This window comes from Lepus europaeus, chromosome 9 (assembly GCF_033115175.1).
Source record: "Lepus europaeus isolate LE1 chromosome 9, mLepTim1.pri, whole genome shotgun sequence".
Lineage (NCBI taxonomy): Eukaryota > Metazoa > Chordata > Mammalia > Lagomorpha > Leporidae > Lepus > Lepus europaeus.
In genome coordinates, this window is record NC_084835.1 from 37,576,204 (window position 1) to 37,600,451 (window position 24,248).

The following is a 24,248-nucleotide window of genomic DNA, read 5'->3' on the forward strand; positions in this document are numbered from 1 at the left end:
GCTTCCCATCCCAGATGTCCCACAATGGCCTGGAAAAGCTGGATCTTATTAATCCTCCTCCCACCGCAGTTCCCACCTTTCCCAGCCTGTATGTCGATGGAGGAAGGACCTGGCTTTCAGTCAAGGCATGCACTGCAGCTGAGGCTGACTTTGAAGGTACTGATAGCTGGAATGTCTGATGACCATACTTGCTCAGCTGGACAGTGAGTCCTTCCAAAAAGGGAATCTGGGTCACAGGTCTGCATGTGTACTACAGGGTGCAAGCACACTCAGCAAAAAGATGTGCTGCAATCCACCTGAGCCAGATATTTGGCAACCCTACATCGAACACTGGGGCCAATGGGTCAAGCCTATAATCACTACATCTTGGTGATGCCTGAACACCAAAATGCATGTAAGTCAATGAGAAATGGGACCTGCCTGTCACCCCATTAGCTATCTACTGGGCTGGACGGAAAATAGAAGCATTCGTTTTGTTTCAGATAAGAAATTACTCACCCTTCCTTGATTTCTTCTACATATCCAGTGTTAGCAGAGCAAGGAGCATATTGCTGGAACTTGACAGAGAAGAGCGAGACATGAGAAACAGGTGATTTCTGCACTAGAGTTGTCAGGCAGGCATTTCTCAACCTAATGCCTTTGGCTTTTTACCTAGTGAATTACACCTGTGCCATGGCTTCTTCAGTCTCTGCATCCCTCTCTAGGAGTGTTCTTGAGATTACCCCTGGCTCTCTCTCCTAAGCACCCCATAGCTTTGACTTTGGAAGTCAGGGAAGAAGAAGATACATTGCCATATATATATATATATATGCCATATATATATATTTTCTGGGAAAGAGAATGAATGTGGTGATAGGGAACTATTTGGAATTTCAGTGTTTATATAAGAGCTAGAATGCTCACACACCTGAAAAAAGTCATAATATTAATGACTCATTATTTTAACAGTGGCTGTACTAGTGGTTGTACTTATTGTAATAAATATAATTAATGACTTTCACCGGGTTCTAGTCCCGGTTGGGGTGCCAGATTCTATCCCGGTTGCCCCTCTTCCAGGCCAGCCCTCTGCTACGGGAAGGCAGTGGAGGATGGCCCAAGTGCTTGGACCCTGCACCCGCATGGGAGACCAGGAGAAGCACCTGGCTCCTGGCTTCGGATCAGCGCAAATGCGCCGGCCGCAGCGGCCATTGGAGGGTGAACCAACGGCAAAAAGGAAGACCTTTCTCTCTGTCTCTCTCTCTCTATCCACTCTGCCTGTCAAAAATAAATAAATAAATAAAAATTAAAATTAAAAAAATATATAATTAATGACTTTCTTCAAATACTGTGTGTTACATATTTTGCTAATCATATTATATAAATGGACTGGGGACTTCCAGAATAGACTTTTAAAATTAAAAGGACAAGAGAGATGAAGAGCTCAATTGATAATCTTTGTCCTCACACTGTACCAGACACCCAGATAGCTGGGTGTCTTTTAAGATCCTGCGTATGTTAAATAAAGGACTCTTTAAGTCTTACATTACCATTCACTAAGAAAACACAAACTGAATTTGTTTAAGGTCAGATGAAATGTCTGGACAGGCCCAATAATCATCCGCAGTGGTAAGAATGTCTGTAATATTTTAAGAGCACAATAAAACTGCCAATCTTTCCTACTTAAAGCCATCCACAGAGAGTTCAGATGATGAGCTAACAAAATGAGATACCGTTAATTACATTCCTAGGTAATTTCCAGCCAAAAGAAATCATTTTGCTTTTTCCAACTGAAAGTAAGTCATTTATTATGGATGAAGGAAAGTAATTTTGGAACTACATGAAATGTTAAGTACCAGTACTGAATGGTGGCACTTCTGTGTATGTCTTGGTTCTCAGTTCTTTTGTTTTCAACTAGTAAGACTGTTTGGTCCAAGGAGGGTTCTTATTAGGAAAAAAATTATGTTTTTTAATTACATAGGTAATATGTCACACTGGCAATTAGATTTCCTCTAGGTTTCAATTTAAAAATTCTAATTGTTATTGTTGGTCATCAAAGAGCTACCTCATAGACAGTGAGTTCCCATCTTGAAGATATGTAAGACCCAGGATCAACCCTTTACTTGATATAGGGGAACTCATCTCAGTCACCTATCAGATCAAAGTTTCACTAGGAATATTTCAAAGGTCATTTACTTAGTAAACATTTGTTGAGCTCCTTTCTTGGACCAGGCACTATGACATGGGACTTTGATAGGTCACAGCTCCTGTCTTCAAGTAAATGCAGACCTCTACCACCTTGAACCAAGACTCTACAATCTCATCTTAGTCAAATTTGTAAGAATCTGTCTTCACCATTTAAATATTTCCTTTGGGCTCAGTTTTTTAAGATGTATCCACGTGTTTATTTATACGTATAGAGAAAAATGTAGAAATACTCCATCTCACTTTTCCTTCTGGTATCAGTTATTGCTGTGTAACAAACCAGAAGCGCCACATAGTAACCAGACCTAAGCTAACAGGTCACATGTCTGTGGGCCAGATCAAGGTCAGCTGGTCTAAGCTGGCCTCAGTTGGGCAGCTCTGCTCCTCTTGGCTAGACTGCAGCTAGGCAGATAGGCTATATGTGCAAGAAGGCTATAGCTTTGGCTCTGGGCTGGGTTTAGCCAAGGCATCTGCAGATGGTACATATGTAAGGACCAAACAAAATACTTGTAATGATGTCAAGATTTTCTCCCCCTCTGAACCAGAAGAAAATCTTAAGAACAGCAAAGAAGAGTCTCACTGCATCAATATTCAGGAAAGGACCACATTCTTGGATGTTACGCTCACTGGACCTCACCTCCACCAGAAAGAGATTGGGACATTTATCATGTCTCCCTGATGGAGACAATGGAGGCGCTGATAGGAGATAGGATAAGGTGCCTCTGTCCCCAGCACTGACAAACCCAAGTCCTGCCATCGTGACAGATCTGATGGCCTGCCTCATTCTATCAAGGCATATGATGGAGATGGCAGTGCCTCCACTCCTGCCTCTAGGTCCACAGCAATATATGTCAGCCTCAAAGGAGAGAAAAATGACAACAAACCCAAGGAATGGAGAGTGGAAGGGAACCAAGAACCATGAAGAAGAACAAATAAAATATTCAGAAGAGACTCTACTGAAATGGAACTGTCAGAAGAGGCAGACGACTTAGATTCATGTGTCTGGACACTTGTGCACAACTTTCTCCCAGCATGTACGTGCACACATCTTCCTAAAAATAGGATCTTAAAATTTAAAAGATCAGTCAACAGGGCTGGCGATGTGACTCAGTGGGGTAAGCCACCACCTGCAATGCCAGCATCCCCTGTGAGCCCCGAGAGTCCTGACTGCTGCACTTCCATTCCAGATGGCCCAAGGGTCTGGGACCCTGTCACCCACATTGAAGACCCAGATGGAGTTTTGAGCTCCTGCCTTTGACCTGGCCCAGCCCTGGCCATTGTGGCCATCTGCAGAGTAAAACAGTAGAAGGAAGACCTCTCTGTCTCTCTGTATAACTTTTCATTTCAAATAAATAAATATATAAATATCTTTTTAAAAATCAATAGAAAACTCAAACTAAAGATGATCACTGGTGAGACCCAAATTCGTCACCCAGATGATTGAGTGAAAGATAGCTCTAAAACTACAGAGAAAAATGTGTGATGGTTTGAAAACCAGGAGAGGAAGGTCAGAACATTTAGCTACCAAATCCTGGAGACATAAGGATCAGTTTCACAAGGAAATAAGAGACAGTTTAAAGAGCCACAATAAATACACAACCCGAGGAAGAAAATATCCCAAGCAACAGACCTGAATTGAGGTTCCAGTTGAAAGAAGAGACTCCAATTTCTTATAAAATTCTAGAACTCAAGGAACAAAGTACTAAAAAAAAAAAGAAAAGCCTTAAGTTATCACCACCAGATAATCCTGACTTAGTTCATTAAAAAACAGAAGTTAGAAGGGGGGGGGGGGGGGGGGTGAGGGGGGCACAGTTTTACCTATTGGTTGAGACACCCATATCCCAAATTAGATTGCCTGGGCCTAAGTCCTACTTCTGGCTCCTGACTCCAGATGCTTGCTCATGAAGACACTGGTACACAGCAGTAATGGTTCAAGCAATTATGTTCCTGCGGCACACATCAGAGACCTGGATTGAGTTGGGAGTGAGCCAGCAGCTGAAAGTTCACTCGCTCACTCACTCTCAAATTTTTAGATAAAACAAACACAACCTGGGTACAAAGTTAGACTATTCAATCCATCGTAGAACTATGAAAGCGCAAGGCAAAGTCTTCCTTCATCCTCTGATTTTCCCTCCCTCAGACTTTCTCTGACAAGGCAGCACTGTGAACAGTTTCTTGGATTTGTCCCAGCACTCATAAGCCACTCATTGGTTATATGTAGATGTTTATTTGTATTTATTCATATTCATAAAATTCTATAGTTTACCTAATTTTTTCAATTAATATATCTTTCATATTAACACATACCTAATTCTTTATAATAGCCACATAAGAAACTAATACCAACTAATCCCTTATTAATGGATTTTATTCAAACAATGCTACCAGGAACAACCATGTAATTAAATCTTGTCGGTCTTTTGTAAGAACATCAACAGAGACGTTCCAATCAGGAAAACTGCCAACCCAAAGACATGTGCATTTTTCTTGATTAAAAGCCCTGAAAATTGGCATAGAAAAAGCACTCAATAAATGTATGTTAAACTAAACTAATTGTATTTTCCACCAAATGATTGCACTGATCAACCTACCATACAATGTTAAGGTCCTTATAAATTACAGTATTGTGTTGAATAGTGACCCCCCAAAAGATACCTATGAACCCCTTAAAGACCCCCCAGAACCTATGAACACTGCGGATCTTGACATGACATCATCCAGGTTGTCATTTTTTTTAAACTTTTATTTAATGAATATAAATTTCCAAAGTACAGCTTATGGATTACAATGGCTTTCCCCCCGCCCCAAACTTCCCTCCCACTCGCAACCCTCCCCTTTCCCGCTCCCTCTCCCCTTCCATTCACATCAAGATTCATTTTCAATTCTCTTTATATACAGAAGATCAGTTTAGTATACATTAAGTAAAGATTTCACATCCAGGTTGTCCTTACAAGAGTGAAGCAGAAGACAGTTTGACAGACACACAAAGGAGAACATAAGGGCTAGTGGAGATACAAATTAGAAGGCTACAGCCCTGGGACCACCACTGTGGTGTGACAAGTTAAGCCGCCACCCGCAATGCCAACATCCTATGCCATATACCAGCTGGCATTCAAGAACTGGCTGCTCCACTTCAGATCCAGCTCCCTGTTATCGTGCCTGGGAAAGCAGCAGAAGATGCCCCAGGTCCTTGGGCCCCTGCACCCACACTGAAGACACAGATGAAGCACCTGGCTCCTAATTCCTGGCTGCAGCTTGGCCCAGCCCCAAATTTTGTGGCCATCTGGGGAATGAACCAGTAGATCCAAGATCTCTCTGTCTCTCCCTCTGTCTCTCTCTTTCAAATAAATAGATAAATAGAAATAAATCTTTAAAAAAATAGAAGGGTACATATTTAATTCCAGAGATACAAGACAGTAACCAGAAATTACAAGAAGCAAAAACAGATTCTGCTCTAGAGCCTGCAGAGTGAGTGCAGCGCAGTTAGCACCTGGATTTCAGGCTCTCAAGGAAAAGATTCCTGCCGTTGTAAGATACAAAGTTTATAGGAATCATGGGGCAGTCTCAGGAAACTCTACAATCAGTATTAAATCAGAGCAACAGAAAAGAGCATCTAGTATCTCAGCGACAGGTTGATTATGACACAGAGAGGGAACTTCCAGAGACTTGCCCCCAAGAGCAGCTCTCTCAAGAGCCTTCCCCAACAAAAACCCCCTTATTGTCTACAGTTCCAGCGACTTCTCCTGGCTTGTCTGAAACTGAAATCCCAAACAAGTAAACAAGCTGAAGCAAATGTGTTTGTGTTGAAAACAAACACCAACTTACCGACTTTTTTCCTTTTCTTTTGGCACAGGCAGATCAAGTACAAACTGATCCAATCCAGACTTAGAAAAGAAAGTTTGTAAGTGCCCCCTTTTTTTTTTTTTCCTTAAAAGCCCAGGTGGTGGCAGATGGAGACTCACACATGTCTATCTATCAAATCATAATTGATCCAGAGAGAGCCTCCCGGGAGAGAAGAAAGCATTTTCCCAGGCAATCTCTGGTCTCTCCCCTGGTGAAGAATTATCACACCATCTGGAAGAAGGCGGTATACCACTTTCCCAGTCACTGTGAGGCTAATGATCAACCAGCTCCAACTTAGATTGGCCTAGAACCATGGAATCATGCCGCCTGTATCCCCACACACCAGGCCACTGCTCTCACAGTGACCCTCTTGGAGTTAATGAAACTAATCCTGTCTTACCCTTACATAGTGCTTGCAGTTGAGAAAGCACTGCTCTATGTAGACTCTCAGTTGTTTTATGCTGTTTCTCACAGCAAAACTGTGAGATAGAAACAGAGCAGGGGTTCTTGCACACATTTTCGGGAAGAAGAGAAACTGAACTTCCTCTGGAACACTGAACTTACCCAAACCCCAGACTTTAAACCCACTGATACCCTCCACACCATGATGCCACCTGAGGATTGACCCATTTGAGGGAGATGTGCATGTCAAAACAAGGCTGTTGGATTTCAGGTGCCCACTCTTGTCAGGAGACCACGTGTCCCTGCAATGAATAGAAACCATCTGTGTCCATGTGCAGAGGGCATGGAAATCAATGTACTTTTGCTCATTTAGTACCCCCAAGTCTTCTTATTTAAATATGAGTTCATCGCTCGTGGTGATTCTTTTTAAACTTCTCTGAAATTTCTTTGTCAACTCATTAATAAGCAAAATTTTCAGGCGGCCATTCTCCACAGAGCTATAAAAAAGAAAATGAGCAGCAAGATCAATCGCACTTTGGAAAAAATTCTATATTTTTTCACTGCCCAAGACAAACAAAAAAATTGTTTCTAATGATAATTCCTATTTCTGTTTCTCAGGTCATAGGGAAGCAAGTAACATGAATTAAAAGACAAGAGATCTAAATTCATAGATTCAAATTCATTTATTTTTCAAATTGGTATGAAGTCTTCACTCCACCCTGTGTTGGGGCTGGAGCAGTAAGAAAACCAAAATCTGTGATCTAAACACCCGGGCATTCTACTGGGCAAGTAAGACAATGAGCACATGTCAATTCGTTCTCTAGTTTTCAGCAAAATACATAGAGACTTCAAGTTGACTACTGCTATCCCCACCCAGACCCCTAAACAGGAAGATGACAGAAAACAGCTCTGAACAGCGACAACCCAGTTGGCCTCACATCTGCAATTTAATCTTACGTAGCCAAGTAAAAACTGCCTATGAGTCACATACACAAAACTGCCATCGTTCAGGGGCACTGAGAAATGCTATCCTTGCATGGGAATTTTTAAGGATGTCGACTCCTTAAAAGTATAGGCATCTGGAAGTGGGTATATCTTTGTCACAGACTCCTCCCCATGCCTGGGTGGTCTCTTCCATTTTCTTGCACCTGTTCTGCTGTTAAATTCATACACGTTCCCAGACACTGAGGGAGGGAAAACATGAAACACAGAAAAGTGAATTTACAAAGAACTTGCAAAGCATTTATTCATACACAAAGTGTGTATTGAATATTTGCTCTAAAGCCAGCCTGGTGACAAGTTTACCTTCTGAAATCTCACTCTCTTACTGAGGGAGAAATTTCTGCTCTTCTTTGGGGAAACAGTGCATGGGAAAACCTTCTGAAATGTTTTATAAAATGGAACTATGGTCTGTTCTGCAATTCCAGAGTTCACTGATATAAGGATAGTTCCAGAAGTTCATTTAAAAATAAGTTGGAGCAGGTGTTTAGTCCGGGGTCACACATGATAGTACCTGGGTTCAATTTCTTGCTCTGGCTCCTGAAGAGGAAGAGATGATGGCTCCATTGGTTGCTTCCTTGGGAAAACTGGGTTTGACTCCTAGTTTCAGCCCAGCCATTGCAGACATGTGACAAGTGAACCAGCTAATGGGATCTCTCTCTCTCTTTTTCCCTCTCCCTCTCCCTCACTCCCTCCCCCCATCACCTCTCAAATACATTTTAAGAAACATTTTTGATAAGTGTATTTAGGTGCAGAAATATTTGAAATTCATAAATATTTTTCCTAATAGTCATTGTCCATGAACTCTGGGAGCTACTCTTATCTATTCTTGACCAGGTATTGAGAATCCATGAGCCACGCATGGCCTATAGAGGCTGCAGCTGGTTGAAGACGGCCATAAACTCTTTGGCCACAACCTTTGAAAGGAGAAGGGTAGGCTTCTCTCTTTGAATCTAGGATGGTTCCGACTTTGCATGGGCAGAATGTGGCAGAAGGGATGCTGTGCCAGCTTCCAAGCCCAGGCCTCAAGACACTGCAGTATTCCCTTTCAGTCTCTTGAAACTCACCCTGGGGGATCTAAGCTGCCCCACACACTGTCTGACTAATCCTGCCAGCAAAGCTACAGAAGAGGCCCTAGATTACAAGGAGAGGAAGTGGGAGCCAGCTGAAGCCAACCTGCAACTGTCCCTGCCAAGTCGCCAGATTTATGAGTGCAGCCATTTTGGACCCACAACACAAGACCAGCTGGCAGCTGAATACCATTGCAATAACCTTTATGAGAGCACATAAAGCAAAAGAATTGCCCAAGTGCTAGCAGCTCAAATTCCTACCCAGAACCTTGTGAAATAAAATTAAATGATTGCTATTCTAAGCTCTAAGTCTTCAGGAAGACTTATACAACAATATACAACCAAGAGGGGAAATGTGTTTTATTTGGCAGGCACAATAGGGTTTAACTGAACTAGTTACTGGCTTTTTAGAAACGAGCACATTTCATGGAACAGTTTGGATTTGCACCTTCTTTTGAAGCACCAGAATTTTGACAATGTCATGCCTTATGCCCATGTAGCAGTTAAGGGCTGGAGCTGAGTGACGCCCACATCCCACAAGCATCAGATGGCACCGAGAACTGAACTTACTGTTGCATCTATCCCTGGTAGTCATTTATCTTACCTGCCTGGCCCTAAAATGGTTTTCCTGAAGACAATATCCCATTTTGTAAACCATCATGAGAAAACAAGTATTTCACACAGTTTGGCATCCCAACAGGCAAAATGGACTTAACTCAAAAGACAGTTAAGCAACATACCTGGATCAATGGCTTCTCCATCAAACACAGTCTCATACACAATGGTTTCCTTTTGAATGGAAAATAAATGTTAGTAATAAAATCATCTTGATACAGTTGGTTTTGACATGTGTTGAATACTTAGGGCAGCTGATTTCTTATAAGTTACTCATCTTTTTCACCTATGCATGGCTAGCAGCCAAGGGCCAAAACCCTTCATGCTGTTCTTACTTCCTTGTAACCTCATCCCCTACATCACCAGCTGTCAGTATGCTCGTGTTGCCCTCCAAGTACTCAGGTCCACTTCGTTTTGTTTTCCTTTATTATTCATCTGAGAGACAGACTGAGAGAATGATAGATACACAGAGAAACAGAGACAGACAAAGCTCTTATCAGCTGTTACAATCTCCAAATGCCCTCAACAGTTACTGTGGCTAAAGCTGGGATCCGGGAACGCAATTCAGGTCTCCCAAGGGACTGGCAGAAACCCAACTGCTTCAGCCATCAACCTGCTGCCTTCCAGGGTCTGCATTAGCAAGAAGTTCAAGTCAGGATCTGGAGCCAGAAATTGAATCCAGGCACTGTGATGTGGGGTGGGGCATCCTAACTCAAGCTTACCCACTAGGGCCAACACCAGCTCTCTTGTCTTGTTTTCTTTGTTTTGGTGGAATCTTTCTTATTTAATACTTATTAATTTATTTGAAAGATGGAGTTACAGAGAGGGACAGTCAGAGACAAAGGGAGAGAGCTTCATTCTCTCGTTCATTCCTCAATGGCCGTAATGGCCAGGGCTGGCCTAAGCTGAAGCCGAGAACCAGGAACTCCATCAGGGTCTCCCACACAGATGGCATAGAACCAAGTACTTGGGCCATCTTCTGCTGCTTTCCCAGGTACATTAACAGGGAGTTGGATCAGCAGAGGAACAGCCAATGCTGTTCAGTCCTGTACAGAGGAACTCAAACCAATGCTCTGCTGTAGAACACTATTGTCACAGGCAGTGGCTTAACCCACTCTGCCACAATGCCATCCCCTCAGTGGAATCATGTTTTTAAAATATTTTCAACTGACACATCATCACTGTACATATTTACAGAATAAATATTTTGATACATATAAACCATGTGTAATGACTGAATTAGAGCATTTATTATATCCATCATTTCAAACATTTCTCATTTCTTTGCATTGGGAACAATCAGCTCCTTTGTTTGACGTGAAGTCCCTTACCTTAAGTGGGAGCTATGACAGGCTGAATTGCAACCCTCGCCCATTCACATACTGAAATTCTAAACCTCAGCACATCACTGCATTTGGAGACAGAGCCTTTAGAGAGGTCAGTCAGATGAAATGAGGTCATATGGGTGTGCCTACTGCAATAATGGGCTTCCTCAGAAGAGAAGATTAGGACACTAACAACACAGACCAAGGGGTGACCGTGTGAGGGCACTATGAGAGCAGCCAGCAGCAAGCCAAGAAGAGAAGCCTCAGAAGAAGCCAACCCTGATGAGACCTTGAACTTGGACTTCTAGGACTGTGGGAAATAAACTGTCCCATCTGTGGGATGAGTTATGACAACCGCAGCAAACGAATTCAGCAGATCAGCTGGCATCAGTTTCCTGAAGACACAGGCAGGGGAGCTGCTGAAAGACAGCCATGGAACAGTATCATGGAACAGTATCATGGACAGCCAGGACTCAGGGAGGAACCCAGGGCACTGATGGAGGCCAGAGCAGCAAAACAGAAGAGATGAAGGCCAAAAATGCTCTGTCTTGTCCCACTGTACATTTACTTTTTCCTGGAACCAACATAACTCTCCCATCGTTGTGTGGCCCATTCAGTGAATATGCCTCAGCCATTTTCAGGATGGCTTGCAGACTGCACAGTTTAGATGTACCAGCTGCTAAGGAACTCCAGGACGGAAAATGTATTCAAATCTATACATGGATATGCTGTTGGCAAATGTAATTTGTACTTTTATGTAATGGTGGATAATGCACATGGATTTCCATTTGTCTGGAGTCATTTCTTGCTGAATGCACATATGATATTCGAGGCACATTTTGACCCAGCCAAATTCTAAGGTTGGATCTGAAATTCTAGCTTTGTAACACGTACAAATTCAGTAGAAGTGGATGGAATGAAATTATTGTATTTCCTTCCCATGATTGTTTGAGTAGATTTACCCTACATTTATATGAAAGAACTTCTTGCTGGGCAGTAGTTATAGTGAAAATATAGTACTTTTAAGGTAGAGGGTCATAAAAATATACTTACCATTAAGTCTTCCAACTTTTTATTTCTGCTTTCTGTAATAGTCTTTTCCTTTTGCCTTGTATCTCCTGTTCAAAAGTAAATAAATAATAAAGCAGGACCCAGAAGTGGTACTTTAAAAAATACACAAATCAAGCATGATCTTGTGACAATCAGCAATTTGTATCTTACCTGCAACGTACTTCATTCCTCTGTGTGAGAGAAAAATTGACAAAATATCAGCTTCCTTACATTAACACAGGGGAAAAAACAATTTCACTCAATATTGAACCCAAGACTATTATCCCATCTTCCCTACCCCAGGAAACAAAGAATGCCTGTATGGGGGAAATAAAATGGTCTTTGCTAATTATCACCACCCCTTCTTCTCCCCATGAATAAATTCTACTCAGCTGATAAAAATCCACATTCAACTCCATTTCTGAAGTCATGATATTTTTTTTTTTGATAGGCAGAGTGGACAGTGAGAGAGACAGAGAGAAAGGTCTTCCTTTGCTGTTGGTTCACCCTTCAATGGCTGCCGCGGCCGGCACACCGCGCTGATCCGAAGGCAGGAGCAAGGTGCTTATCCTGGTCTCCCATGGGGTGCAGGGCCCAAGCACTTGGGCCATCCTCCACTGCACTCCCGGGCCACAGCAGAGAGCTGGCCTGGAAGAGGGGCAACCGGGACAGAATCTGGCACCCCGACCGGGACTAGAACCCAGTGTGCCGGTGCTGCTAGGCGGAGGATTAGCCTATTGAGCCGCGGCGCCGGCCAAGTCATGATATTCTTTACCGTGAAAAATACTGGTGAGGAAAGAAGCTGCAACTTCTGTCCACCATTTCTTTGGCCTCTCTGTCTGGCTTTGGATAGATGTAAAAACAATCAGATGTATGGAGAGGAACACTGCACTGATTACTGTCCCTTGGCTCATTCCCAAGTTCATCAAACACCTGTCCATGAAACAGCTTGCCTCAAAATAAGATGGGGAGTTGTTGTCTTGTTTGCTCACAAACTGATTTCTTTAAAACATATTCTCAGGGTAGGCATTTGGGATAGTGGTTAAAACACAGCTTGGGACTCCTGCAATCATATTGGAGTGTCTGGGTTTGAGGTAATCCAAAGGAAATCATCTGCTAAAAGTATTTAATGCATTTCAAAAGTAATTTTTATCAGAACAGGTGTTTAGCACTTAAGACGCCTGTGTCACACACTGGAGGACCTCCATTCGATACCCAGTTCAGGCTCCTGGCTCCAGCTTCCTGCCAGCACAGAACTTGGGAAGTAACAGTGATGGCTACAGTAGTGGGGTCCATGCTACCCACTTGGGACAGCTGGATCAAGTTCCTAGCTCCTAGTTTCAGCCTTTGCGGGTATTTGGAGAGTGAGCTAGAGAATGGAAGAGCTCACTCTCTTTCCTTCTGTCTCATTGTTTCTCTCTGTCAAATGCCTTAATAAATAAAATTTTTAAAAAACATATTCTCACAGAAAATCTGCTTCAGATGTTCTAAGGTGGAACCCAATAATACGTTATTGCTGGAGTTGGTTCTCTGTTTTCTGCCATTTCTTTTTGCCATTTTACCAATGCTGTTTACTTTTTATATTTTTAAAAATTTTAACCAACATTAAATTGTGCATATTGATGGCATCCCATGGAATGTTTTGATATATGTGTACATAATGTAATATCAGATCAATGTAAACACATATATCTCCTCAAACATTTACTATTTTTTATGGTGAAAGCATTCAAAATTGTTCCTTTATTCTAATTTTTTAGAAAAATAAACAGTCAATTATCATTATCTGTAGTCATTAGATTGTTCTTTTTTAAGGGCTTTTTTGTTTAAAAAGCATAGTGACAGAGACAGGGAGAGGGAGAGAGGGAAAGGGGAGGGAGGGAGGGAGGGAGAGAGCAAAGAGAGAGAGAGAGATTGATTGAGACTGTCCATATACTGGTTCACTCCCCAAATGCTGACAACAGCGAGGGTTAGACCAACCCAAATCCAGGAGCCAGAAACTCCGCCCATGTCTCCCAGGTGGTTAGCAGAGAATCACGTACTTGGACCATCTTCCGCTACCTTCTGAGGGGCATTAGCAGGGAACTGGGGGCCTGCATTGGGGCACAGTGGGTTAAGATGCCAGCTGCAATGCCAGCATCCCCTAGAGGCTCCAGTTTAAGTCCCGACTGCATGGCTTCCAGGCTTCCAGCTTCAACATGGCCCAGCCTCTACTGTTGAGGGGTGAGCCAGCAGATAAAAGATCTCTCTTCTTCTCTCTGTAACTCTGCCTTTCAAACACATAAATGGATCTTGAAAGAAAGAAAGAAATAAAGAGAGAGAGAGAGAGAGAGAGAGAGAGAGAGAGAGAGAAGGAAGGAAGGAAGGAGAAAAGAAAAGAAAAGAAAAAAGAAGAGAAAAGAAAAAAGAAGAGAAAAGAAAAGAAGAGAAAAGAAAAGTAGGGAGATGTTTGAGAAGAACAGTCAGAACTGGGACAAGCACTCCAGCACAGGATGCCCATGTCACAGGTGATAACCTAACCCGCTGCACCACAAGGATGCCCCTGCCCAGCTGTTCTTGTAGGAAAACTCCCCAACGGGAGTCACTGTGCACCTGCTCCCCATGTAGGACCGCTGTCCTTAGTTTGTTGTACTATGAGAATTAACGGTAAAACTACTACTCAAACAGTACTCTATACTTTGTGTGTCTTTGTGGGTGCAGTCTGTTGAAATCTTTACTTAGTATATACTAAGTTGATCTTCTGTATATAAAGATAAATGAAAATGAATCATGATGAAGAATGGGATGGGAAAGGGAGTAGGAGATGGGATGGTTGTGGGTGGGAGGAAGGTTATGGGGGAAAAGCTGCTATAATTCAAAAGTTATACTTTGGAAATTTATATTTATTAAATAAAAGTTGAAAATTAAAAAGAAAACTCCCCAACTCTTCCTGAAATACAATAAGCTTGGGATCATCCACAAAATGCACCATTGAATTTTACATCTCAAAGCAAACCTAGGTAAAAGAATCTGATTTTAACTTTTTTTAAAAAAGATTTTATTTACTATTCTGAAAGTCAGCAATACAAAGAGAGAAGGAAAAACAGAGACAGAGAAAATGACCTTCCACCCACTGGTTTACTCTCCAGATGACTGCAATAGCCAGGACTGGGCCAGGTCAAACTAGGAGCCAAGAGCTTCCCACGTGGATGACAGGGACCCAAACCCTTGGACCATCCTCCCTTGCTTTCCCAGGCACATTAGCAGGGAGCAGGATAGGGAGTGCAGCAGCCATATCATAAACCAGCACCCATATCAGTGCCAGTGTCACAGGCAACTGTTTTACCCACTACACCACTATTCCAGTCCCCAATTTTATCTCTTTATATCAGAAGCTTAGAAAAGTACATACTTGGGTTTAGGTGTGGAGACTCCCTTGGCCATGTTCTGACAGCATCCCAATACGTTACCATATCTCCAAAGCAGGAAACATCCCCAGGAAACCAGTCCAGCAAAAAAAATAGCCATGAGAGTGAAGATGAAAGGGATGTACCAGTCACTGGATTTGTATGTGTTGATGGATGTATACACGATGGCCAGACCTTTCCCATGCTGGTACAATTCAAAGCCAATGGAGCATTAGTTCATGTTTACCAAGAGCACCTGTCGACATCACACAGCCATGCACCTACATGGGTATCATCTCAGACATATGCATTTTTTTAAATACTACAGGCTATACTGAGGACCACCCTAACATACAAGACTCCAAATTAAAGATATAAACACTTGATTTGTATGCAACGACCACTCCATGATCCTGAACCAACCATTTCACCTTTGCCTTTAGTTTTCCCATCTATAAAATCAAGGGGTTGAACTAAACTGTATCTGAGCCCTTTAGGCTTGTATCTGCTTATAATCTACCCTACACACAATAATCCCCTTCAAGCAGCTTAAAAGAGCAACGTGTTCTTGAAAACCAAATATTCTAGTGGAAAGATTTTACTGTCCACATCTTTTTAAATGACTCCTCTTCAAGGAATAGAAAACAATAACATACTAACTATGATATCTGTGGAATAGCTTTCACCTTCAGGTGACTCAAATCACTTTGGAATTGTGCAGAGGTTTTACATATCTACTTTTTAACAATAAAATACTAAAGCATGTGCTAAAGTGTAAATGGTTTGGTTGAGATGAGATGAAATGATGGATTTAAACCCGGAAGTACAGAGCCTGGTGCATAGGAGGTGCCCATTCCTATGAGTAACGTGACTACTACAAGATAGAATGCCTACTTGTAGAGGATTTTAATGGGTAGAATTCACTGAGTATTGGACTCTTCCAGTGGGGATAGCCTTCAGGTCATTCATACATAATTAGCTGCTTAGGGGTCCTCTATATAGCACTTGCAGTTATCAAAAATTCTCTCATCCATATATGTCATACTCCCTGATGCACAATGTGAAATGCAACCCAGTGTTTGGATGGGGTTGTGCCCAGGTGGAAACGCAGAAAGGTGAAGGTGCTGCCCTGAGCAGCCTTTCAGCATTTCTAGGTAAAAGGTGAATTTACAGGAGAATTTTTCCACACACAAACCCAAATGAAATTATGTAACTCTTTACTTCAAAACTGGTTGGAGGAGGTGGTATGTTGGCTCTTCTGACATAAATGTCCATAACAGCAGTGCCTGTCCTGGGCTGGGATGATCTGCCATATTTCAGGTTGTCATCGATTATATGCACCACAAGATGATACTGCCGCTGCCGGTCAGCTCCAGATTCAAAGTCAAAAGGATTCTTCACAATTAATTTTGGCATATTGGAACCTCGAGTTGGGTCAAATCCAAAATGATGGTTCTCATTTCCTTTAAAGAGGTTATTTGAAAAAATTAGAGCTAATTTAAGATATATCGAGTGTTTTTTTTTCAAGCTGCCTTAAAATGCTATTAAAACACAATACATGTAAAAAGGTAATATTTCTTTTATGTTCTTAACTCACATATCTATACATGGCTTAGAATATTGAGGTAAACTAAGCAACAAATTCAGCTGGCTAGCAAAAAAAATGTTTTAAAGGTTAAGATCATGAATCTAGTCACTGTAAGTGATCAGCAAACTTCACACTATTATGCAATTGTTCTGCCTAATTACTTCCCCTTCCTCTGTCTTCCAATTTGATTCATATGTTCAACTTAGTCTATATCAATAACGAATGAGCCAGTGAGAGATCACAAATATCAATTGATCTTCTACTAAGTTGAAGTCCTCTCCATAGCCCTCTTGAGACATTTTTATCAACAAGATGCCTGTGTTCCCAGCCTTTATCATCTAGCAAGGGAAGCAGAAATTAAGATAGTCTTTACAATTTATTGTAAATATGATCATTGATTTCCATGCTCCCATTCTTTCCCATACATGACAGCAGTCCCATATGCCTTTATAAAACTTATCACAATTTATAATTTCATAATTGTTAGTGTTCCTACTAAAGAATAATAAGTTCCAGGAGTACAGCTACAAAGTCTGTCCTAACTACTTCTGTGCACATATATCCTAGCACAGTGCCTGATATAAATGATATAAATGTTCCTTCAGCTTTCCTTTTCTTATGATTTACATGATTTGTAAGCTTTCCGTAGGCTCTTCTAATGAGCCCAAAGCTCTTCCTAGTGGCTGCACTGAATGTCACCACTGACCCAGGAATAATAAGCCGGTGACTTGTTGATTGACAGCCAGAACCCAAATCTGCAGGGACATTTCTGCAAACACGAAATTCTAGACTTTTATATGTCTAGGGGACATATAAATGTCCCCTATAAATGTGTTACATAGAGGACAAAGTGAGGGCATTATTTTATATGGCTGTGTCTAAATACACAATACAACTGAAAATGTCTATTATAGTGAATGTTGTGCTCGCTTCGGCAGCACATATACTATTATAGTGAATGTATATTAATATCATCAATTGGAAAAGTGGCTGCTCTTTTAGCCAAAACCAAGGACAGCAGCAACCTTGGCTCCTTATAATGTTTTTTAAAGATTAATTTTATTTATTTGAAAGGCTGAGTAATAGTGGGAGAGAGGGAGAGGCAGGGAGAGAAAGGTCTTCCATCTGCTGGTTCACTCCCCAAATGGCCACAATAGCCGGGGCTGGGCCAGGCTGAAGCCAGGAGCCAGGAGTTTCTTTCTTCCAGGACTCCCACATGGATGCAGGGGTCCCAGGACTTAGGCCTTCTTCTACTGCTTTCCCATCAGCAGGGAGCTGGATCGGAAGTGGAGCAGCTGAGACTCGAACTAGCACCTATATGGGATGCCAGCACTGCAGGTGACAGCTTGTACCACCATACCACAGTGCTAACTCTGGTTCCTTATAATTTAAACACCACAGATCCAAACTCTCTTTGCTGCCAAAATATTTGTGAAATCACTGATACTTCCAAAAGAAAAGGAATTACACTGAATACATAGAAAAGAAAAGGGTGCCTTGGAGTGGGTGTTTGGCCTATCAGTTAACATGCCCATGTCCAACACTGGAGGCCTGGGTTCGATTCTCAGCTCTGACTCTAGCTCCCTGCCAACACATGTCCCTAGAGGTAGCAGTAATGGCTCAAATAACTGGGTTCCTGTCACCCACGTGGGGGGACCTGGACTGTGTTCTTGGCTTCTGGTATCAGCCAATGCAGACATTTGGGGAGTAAATCAGCAAATGAAAAGCGGTTTCTCTCCTCTTCTCTTCTTTCTCTCTCTCTCTCTAATGAATAAATAAACATAAATATAAATGAATGATTTTTTAAAAAAAGAAAAGGGTACCTTCAGAAATCTTTAACTATAGATATGAAATAGTTTAATCTTTATGAACAATCATTTCTAGAGTTATATATCGTGCCTACCACTGTATAATTAATGTCATTTGACACAAGCTCATGATTAATGTAAATAATAAGATCATTCACCAGAAACTATCTCAAAGCGCATTTCGAAATCTTGTGAATCTCTGTCGTGGCAGTGTAGTTTGAAGCCATTGATGTTAGTGCCAGCAATAACATTGTCAAAAATGACTGCCTTGAACAGATAGGGTGTGCAGGCAGGTGCTTCATCATTCTCATCTTCAATGTCAACAGTGACCTGTCAACGATGAGAGAAGAAGAGACATCACATCCACAGCATAGGACTATTTATACACAGAATCAGAAATAAGCATCGGGGTAGAGACAGATCATTTGGAGTTATTAAGTAAAAAGTCTAGAATTCCGTGTTTGCAGAAATGTCCCTGCAGATTTGGGTTCTGGCTGTCAATCAACAAGTCACCGGCTTATTATTCCTGGGTCAGTGGTGACAATCAGTGCAGCCACTAGGAAGAGCTTTGGGCTCATTAGAAGAGCCTATGGAAAGCTTACAAATCATGCAAATCATAAGAAAAGGAAAGCTGAAGGAACGTGTCTCTAAATATTGTAACCCCTTGAACCTTTTAAATATCTGTGTTTGATGGCACACATATCTTGAGTTTCTTTCATGTCTAGTAAAGGTGTGCTCTGTACTATTTTCTCAAAAGCAATACATTTTCAGGTTACAATATGATTATTTCCAAGTATACTTCGCCCTTAGTTAGGGGCTGTTACCTTTGTTAATTAAAATACCATAAACCGAAAAAAAAAAAAAAGAAACAAACAAACAAACAAACAAAAACCACAAAGATTTACATGGGAAAAGATTAAAATACCAAATATTTAAAATGCCAGTAATCAAATGCCAGTCAGCCTAGAAAGGTTATCTTCCCACCTCTTAGATGACTAATAACTTTCTCAACATTTCCAGAACAGTCCCCGGTGTGCCTAAATTTGTAAGTACTATCATTTTAGAATGTTTTCTGTAACATTTTAGCAACACAGCTAAATTCTTCGGGAACATTACTTAAACATTACTTCTGTACACTGAATATAGTTATGCATCCCATTTAATATGTGGGACAATTTTCAACGATAAGTAAATAGATTTCTTTAAGATATTTCTGTGGTACCATGGAAACAGTGCTGAGCCTGAAATCAGAAATCTATTAGGGGGCCAGTGCTGTGGCAGCCTCTGCCTACAGTGCTAGCATCCCATATGGGCACCGGTTTGAGTCCCGGCTGCTCCACTTCTAATCCAGCTCCCTGTTGATGGCCTGGGAAAGCAATGGAAGATGGCCCAAGTGCTTGGGCCCCTGCACCGTGTGGGAGATTTGGAAGAAGCTCTAGGCTCTTGGCTTCAGATCAGCCCAGTTTCAGCTGTTGCGGCCACTTGGGGAGTGAACCAGCAGATGGAAGACTTCTCTTCCCTCTCTCTTCCCTCTTCTCTCCCTCTCTCTGTCTGTAACTCTGCCTCTCAAATAAATAAAACTTTTTTAAAAAAATAAATCTATTAAAAGCCTGGGCCTGCCACACATTAACTACTTTATTAGATGCAAGTAATTTAACCTTGCTTTTCTAATCTGCAAAAAGGAGACCTCAATCTCTACCTTCTTGGACTGCTGGGAAGATAAATTCATCCATTCAAGGAATATTTATTGAACATTTACTATGTACCAAGCACTAATCTGGACAAAGAAGCTACAGTAGTGAACCAAATAAAGTCCACCACCCATTACAATCTTTATCTCATTTGGGGAGGTAGAGTGATAAACATATCAACAAATAAATAAATAAGGCACTGTCATGCAGCTGATGCACTGCAGCTTTAGGAAATAAAGGACAGGTGCTAGAAGCAACTTGAAGGAGTGTTCAGAGACAGACTGGGACCCACTGTCCACTGTCCCATCTCTTCCGGCTCTCCCACATTCAAGGCATGTCCCCACGCTAGCAGGTACCTTCCAGACTACGTGCAGTCTGGCTGTGTAGTGCTGATTGGCATAAATGATATGTGCTGCACATATCTCCTGTTTCCTACTTTTCTCACAGACAGCCCTCAATGCTTCTTCCATGTTGCTATTTATAGAACTAATCTGCTATTTCTTCTTGATTCTTAGTATTTCACAGGGTGCATCCAGCACTGGAGTTTACTTATTCATTCCCCTAAAGATGAATACGTGGATTGATTCAAACTTTCACTATGAAATACACTGCAAAAAGCCCTATGACCGGGTTCCATTTGGACAGAAATATGATTAAAATCATAATTAGAGAATGAGCATTAGAGTCTAGGACAAAGATTCTGAGGTACAAGCATTCTTGGCGTGTTGGAGAAACCAAATGAAGTTTGTGGCTGGACTGAAGTAAGTACGATGGAGTGATTTAGGAGCTAAAGACAAAGAGATAGCCAGGGCCATGACATTGGAGTTCAGGTGCATGTTGTGTGACACCAAGGGGGAGCTTTGAGGAAGAGGAAAGTGGCCAGGACTCGATCCAGCACTCGGGTATGGGATGGCAGCTAAATCCACTGTGCTACAACAGCTACCCTTGCAGTTATCTTGAGAAAATGAAGCTACATCAACCTGTCCTCATGACTGTAACACAGTCCCTAACAAAGTCATCCTAACTGTGGACATAAATGGATCTAACGTTTTTGTCACAATGACACACTCAGGAAAACTAATAACCACGCAAGCATCAAGCCAGGGGCTCTGTACGGCAGGAGGAAGTGCACAGTGAGTCATCACAGCAGATGAGGATCTAATAACTCTCCCCAATGACTGCTGTCTCTTCTCCAATGACACAGACCTTGTAGTCATTAATAACACAAACCACATCAGCAGTTCAGCCGTGTTCCCTCTCGAGGCCTTTCTCAAGAGCCCTTTGACACCACGCAAATAGTTCAGAGGCCCACACTTGCCCTATTTTGATAGTAAAAGAATGCAGTGTGGTTAACTCCCTTCATTATAAATATGAGAAGCCTGGATTTGAATTTAGTTGTATGAACCTCGTGTATAACCTCAGGAGAGTTTCCTAAGCTCCTTGTCTCCATCTCCTCATTTGCAAGTAGAAATGGCTATAATATTGCCTACCTCAAAGGTGTTAAGTGATAATTAACTATATATCTGCATCTGTCTATATCTGTATCTATCCCTATATAAATGGTCATGAGGACAGGATGATGTGACCTGCTTGTCTCGGGATCATACCTGCCAGACTCATCTTGATCCCTGTGCCCCTGTGGCAGTTTTTTCTATAGACATCAATGAGTTCCCCCAACAGTATAGAATGCCACCACTTGCAGTTAGCATTCATCCATTACAAGTGAGAAAAGAGAGAAAAACAGATGGACTAATAATAATAAACTTCTAGTGACTCCATTCTTAAACAGAAAAATCACGTTTGCCTAGAATAGGGACTGATACGTAGTAAGTGCTAAGTGCACATTCGTTTATTATTAGAAGTTTATTAATCAAGAAAATGAGTCCTCAGTTCCCTCCTCTCAATCAAGCTTCAACCTTCCAAATCTTAACATCATATGCACGCATTACAGAAAGCAGAGGGGAGGAGGAGAACAAAGTTGCAAGATTCTCTATTCTCCAGTGTTGTTACTGTGTAACCACTCCAATTGCAGTGAATTTGAACTTAATGGATCGTGTCTGTTATATAAAAACCTGCGACTCTCTATTTACCACGGTTGTTCCTGTGCGAGGATGAGATCTGTCACAGTCCACAGCTTCCACGGTGAGGTTATATTGCTTCACAGACTCATAGTCCAGCTGTGTGGTGAGTTCAATCACTCCAGACAGAGGTTGAATCCAGAATCTCTGTACAGCCTGGCTGTCTCCACTGGTTATTTTGTAGGTCAGACAGTTTGATGGGTGGTCTTCATCAGTGGCAATCACTCTTCCAACTTTGTGGAAAGCTGCCAAGGACATTTTATAAGGTTCATTCTTGTCACGCAGACACATCCCTCTGAAAAGTTTAACATGTTTTTGCTTTCCTGATAGTACCCTAGTTTCTCAAAGGCTCTTCCTGAGTTCTTTTGGACCGTGACATGTGTCTGAACACCCTAACACCACCAGTGAAAGGTGGATTTAGAGACAGTTCTCCACCATTTTAAATTTTATGGCATGTGTCAAATGACTTGACTTTAAAATAAATGTATACTGCTACTAAGTCATAGCATTATGATCAGATTCACTCCAGATAAAAATTCACAACACAGATTCTGAGACCAGACAGCCTAGGCTCCAAATCTCAGCTCTGCCACGCGCTAGTGTAATTCATTGGAAAATTCTGTAACTTCTCCCGAGCTCTTATTCTTTGTATATGAAGAATAAGAATAGCATCTACCATACAGAAAATTGAATGAGGTAACTTACTGATATATTTAGGATAGTGCACAGTGTATGTTAAACACTAAATAACAATCAGCTATTACTTACATATATTATCTCATTTAACCAACTTGACAGTCTATGATATATGTGCTATTAATGCTCTCACTTCACAGATAAGGAAACTAGGTCCAGTGGTATTAAACAGGTTGTCCAAGATCACAGGGCTAGAATTAGAAGTCAGCATTCAAATCTGATTCTAAAGCCTGCATTTTTGAAATTACTTTGCTATCATTCCAATCTATCAAATCCCCAAATAATCTTTCATAAGAAAGATGGATGTGATAAACTGACTGCATGAATAGGCCCAAATTCTTACTGTTCCATGTTCATGCTCTTTTTCATATAAATTTATAGCTCCCTTCCCCTGTGACCTAGGGTTCAGCCCCACAGCTGGTTTTGCCAATGGGATATTAGCAAACCTGGTACAAGCAAGGCCTGAAACTGCACGATTTCACTTCCCTGACTCTTTCCCCTCTTCCTTTGCCCTAAGAACATGCCCAGGCCAGCCTGTGGGAGCACAGAGAAGGAGTCAAATCATCCCCAGTCACCCTAGCCAAAGTCAGCAGAGATGAGCTGAAAGCCAGCCAACTCTCACAATTCTGAGAAAGCCAAGCCAGTTCTCAGACTCACATAGGATAATTAAATGCTTGTTTTTCTGTTACTCTAATACTCTAATTGGATGGGGGGGGGGGGGACCTTACATAGCATACTTATGCTATTAGATAACTGCTACAATAGGTTTATCTTCCAGTCACTTTCTGCCTGAATTAGATACTATACCACTTCCATTTAGTGAGACATCATCTTATAACGTTTGTATAGGACATTTTGGTGGCTAATGAAAAATTGTAATGAAGAAAACATTTCACAGGCTGTCCCTGCCACCTTCAACCTCCCCAGGCGTCTTTCTCTGCTTGCATCCACTCTTTGTGAGATGCATCAGTCTCTGATGATGTGTTATGAAGCAGACAATGAAGACAATGCATAGCCTACAGCCATACCACCCTGAATACGCCTGATCTTGTCTGAAAACCATGCATAATATCGAGAGCAGAAAAACCACATTTGTGAAAAAGAAGTGCTTAATTTTGACAAATCCAGAATATACAGAGCCTAACCTATTGCTTGTTTAACAGCACTGTTGTTAACAGAAAGGTCACAAGTGATACAAGACCACATGATAGAGTTTACAGGGGAAACTTCCATCTCCACCATGGACTCCTGGGCAAAGTTGACGTCATTTTCACATTTAACACCTGGTTAATGGGATGTTCATTCTTCTGTAGATACAAAATTAACCTTTCAATAAAAATTAAAAGCTACCTTGAGTATTTTTAGCTGGAGTTTAATAGAGTAATTTTGAAAATACGTAATTCTGCCAAACTCACTCATCAAAAACTATTGGAAATGAAATATATTTCCCCCTGTGACTTGAAATCCATGAATTTAATTTCTATGTGTTTTCTGGTGAATCATCTTGCATAAAGGG

General features: G+C 41.5%; 1 protein-coding gene across 1 annotated transcript in view; it reads right to left on the reverse strand.

The window, feature by feature from the left end:
• Positions 1 to 7,377: 7,377 nt before the first annotated feature.
• The window catches only part of LOC133766249 (cadherin-related family member 3-like), a 92,489-nt gene continuing 75,618 nt past the window's right edge, over positions 7,378 to 24,248 (reverse strand). Inside the window, exons 12-19 of the mRNA XM_062199965.1 lie at positions 22,049 to 22,281; positions 18,426 to 18,597; positions 16,093 to 16,334; positions 14,877 to 15,076; positions 11,657 to 11,676; positions 11,489 to 11,553; positions 9,236 to 9,284; positions 7,378 to 7,610 (exon numbers count right to left, since the gene is read on the reverse strand). Coding sequence (XP_062055949.1) covers positions 7,453 to 7,610; positions 9,236 to 9,284; positions 11,489 to 11,553; positions 11,657 to 11,676; positions 14,877 to 15,076; positions 16,093 to 16,334; positions 18,426 to 18,597; positions 22,049 to 22,281 — 1,139 coding nt within the window. The 3' untranslated portion in view covers positions 7,378 to 7,452. The remainder of the gene's footprint in view (positions 7,611 to 9,235; positions 9,285 to 11,488; positions 11,554 to 11,656; positions 11,677 to 14,876; positions 15,077 to 16,092; positions 16,335 to 18,425; positions 18,598 to 22,048; positions 22,282 to 24,248) is intronic.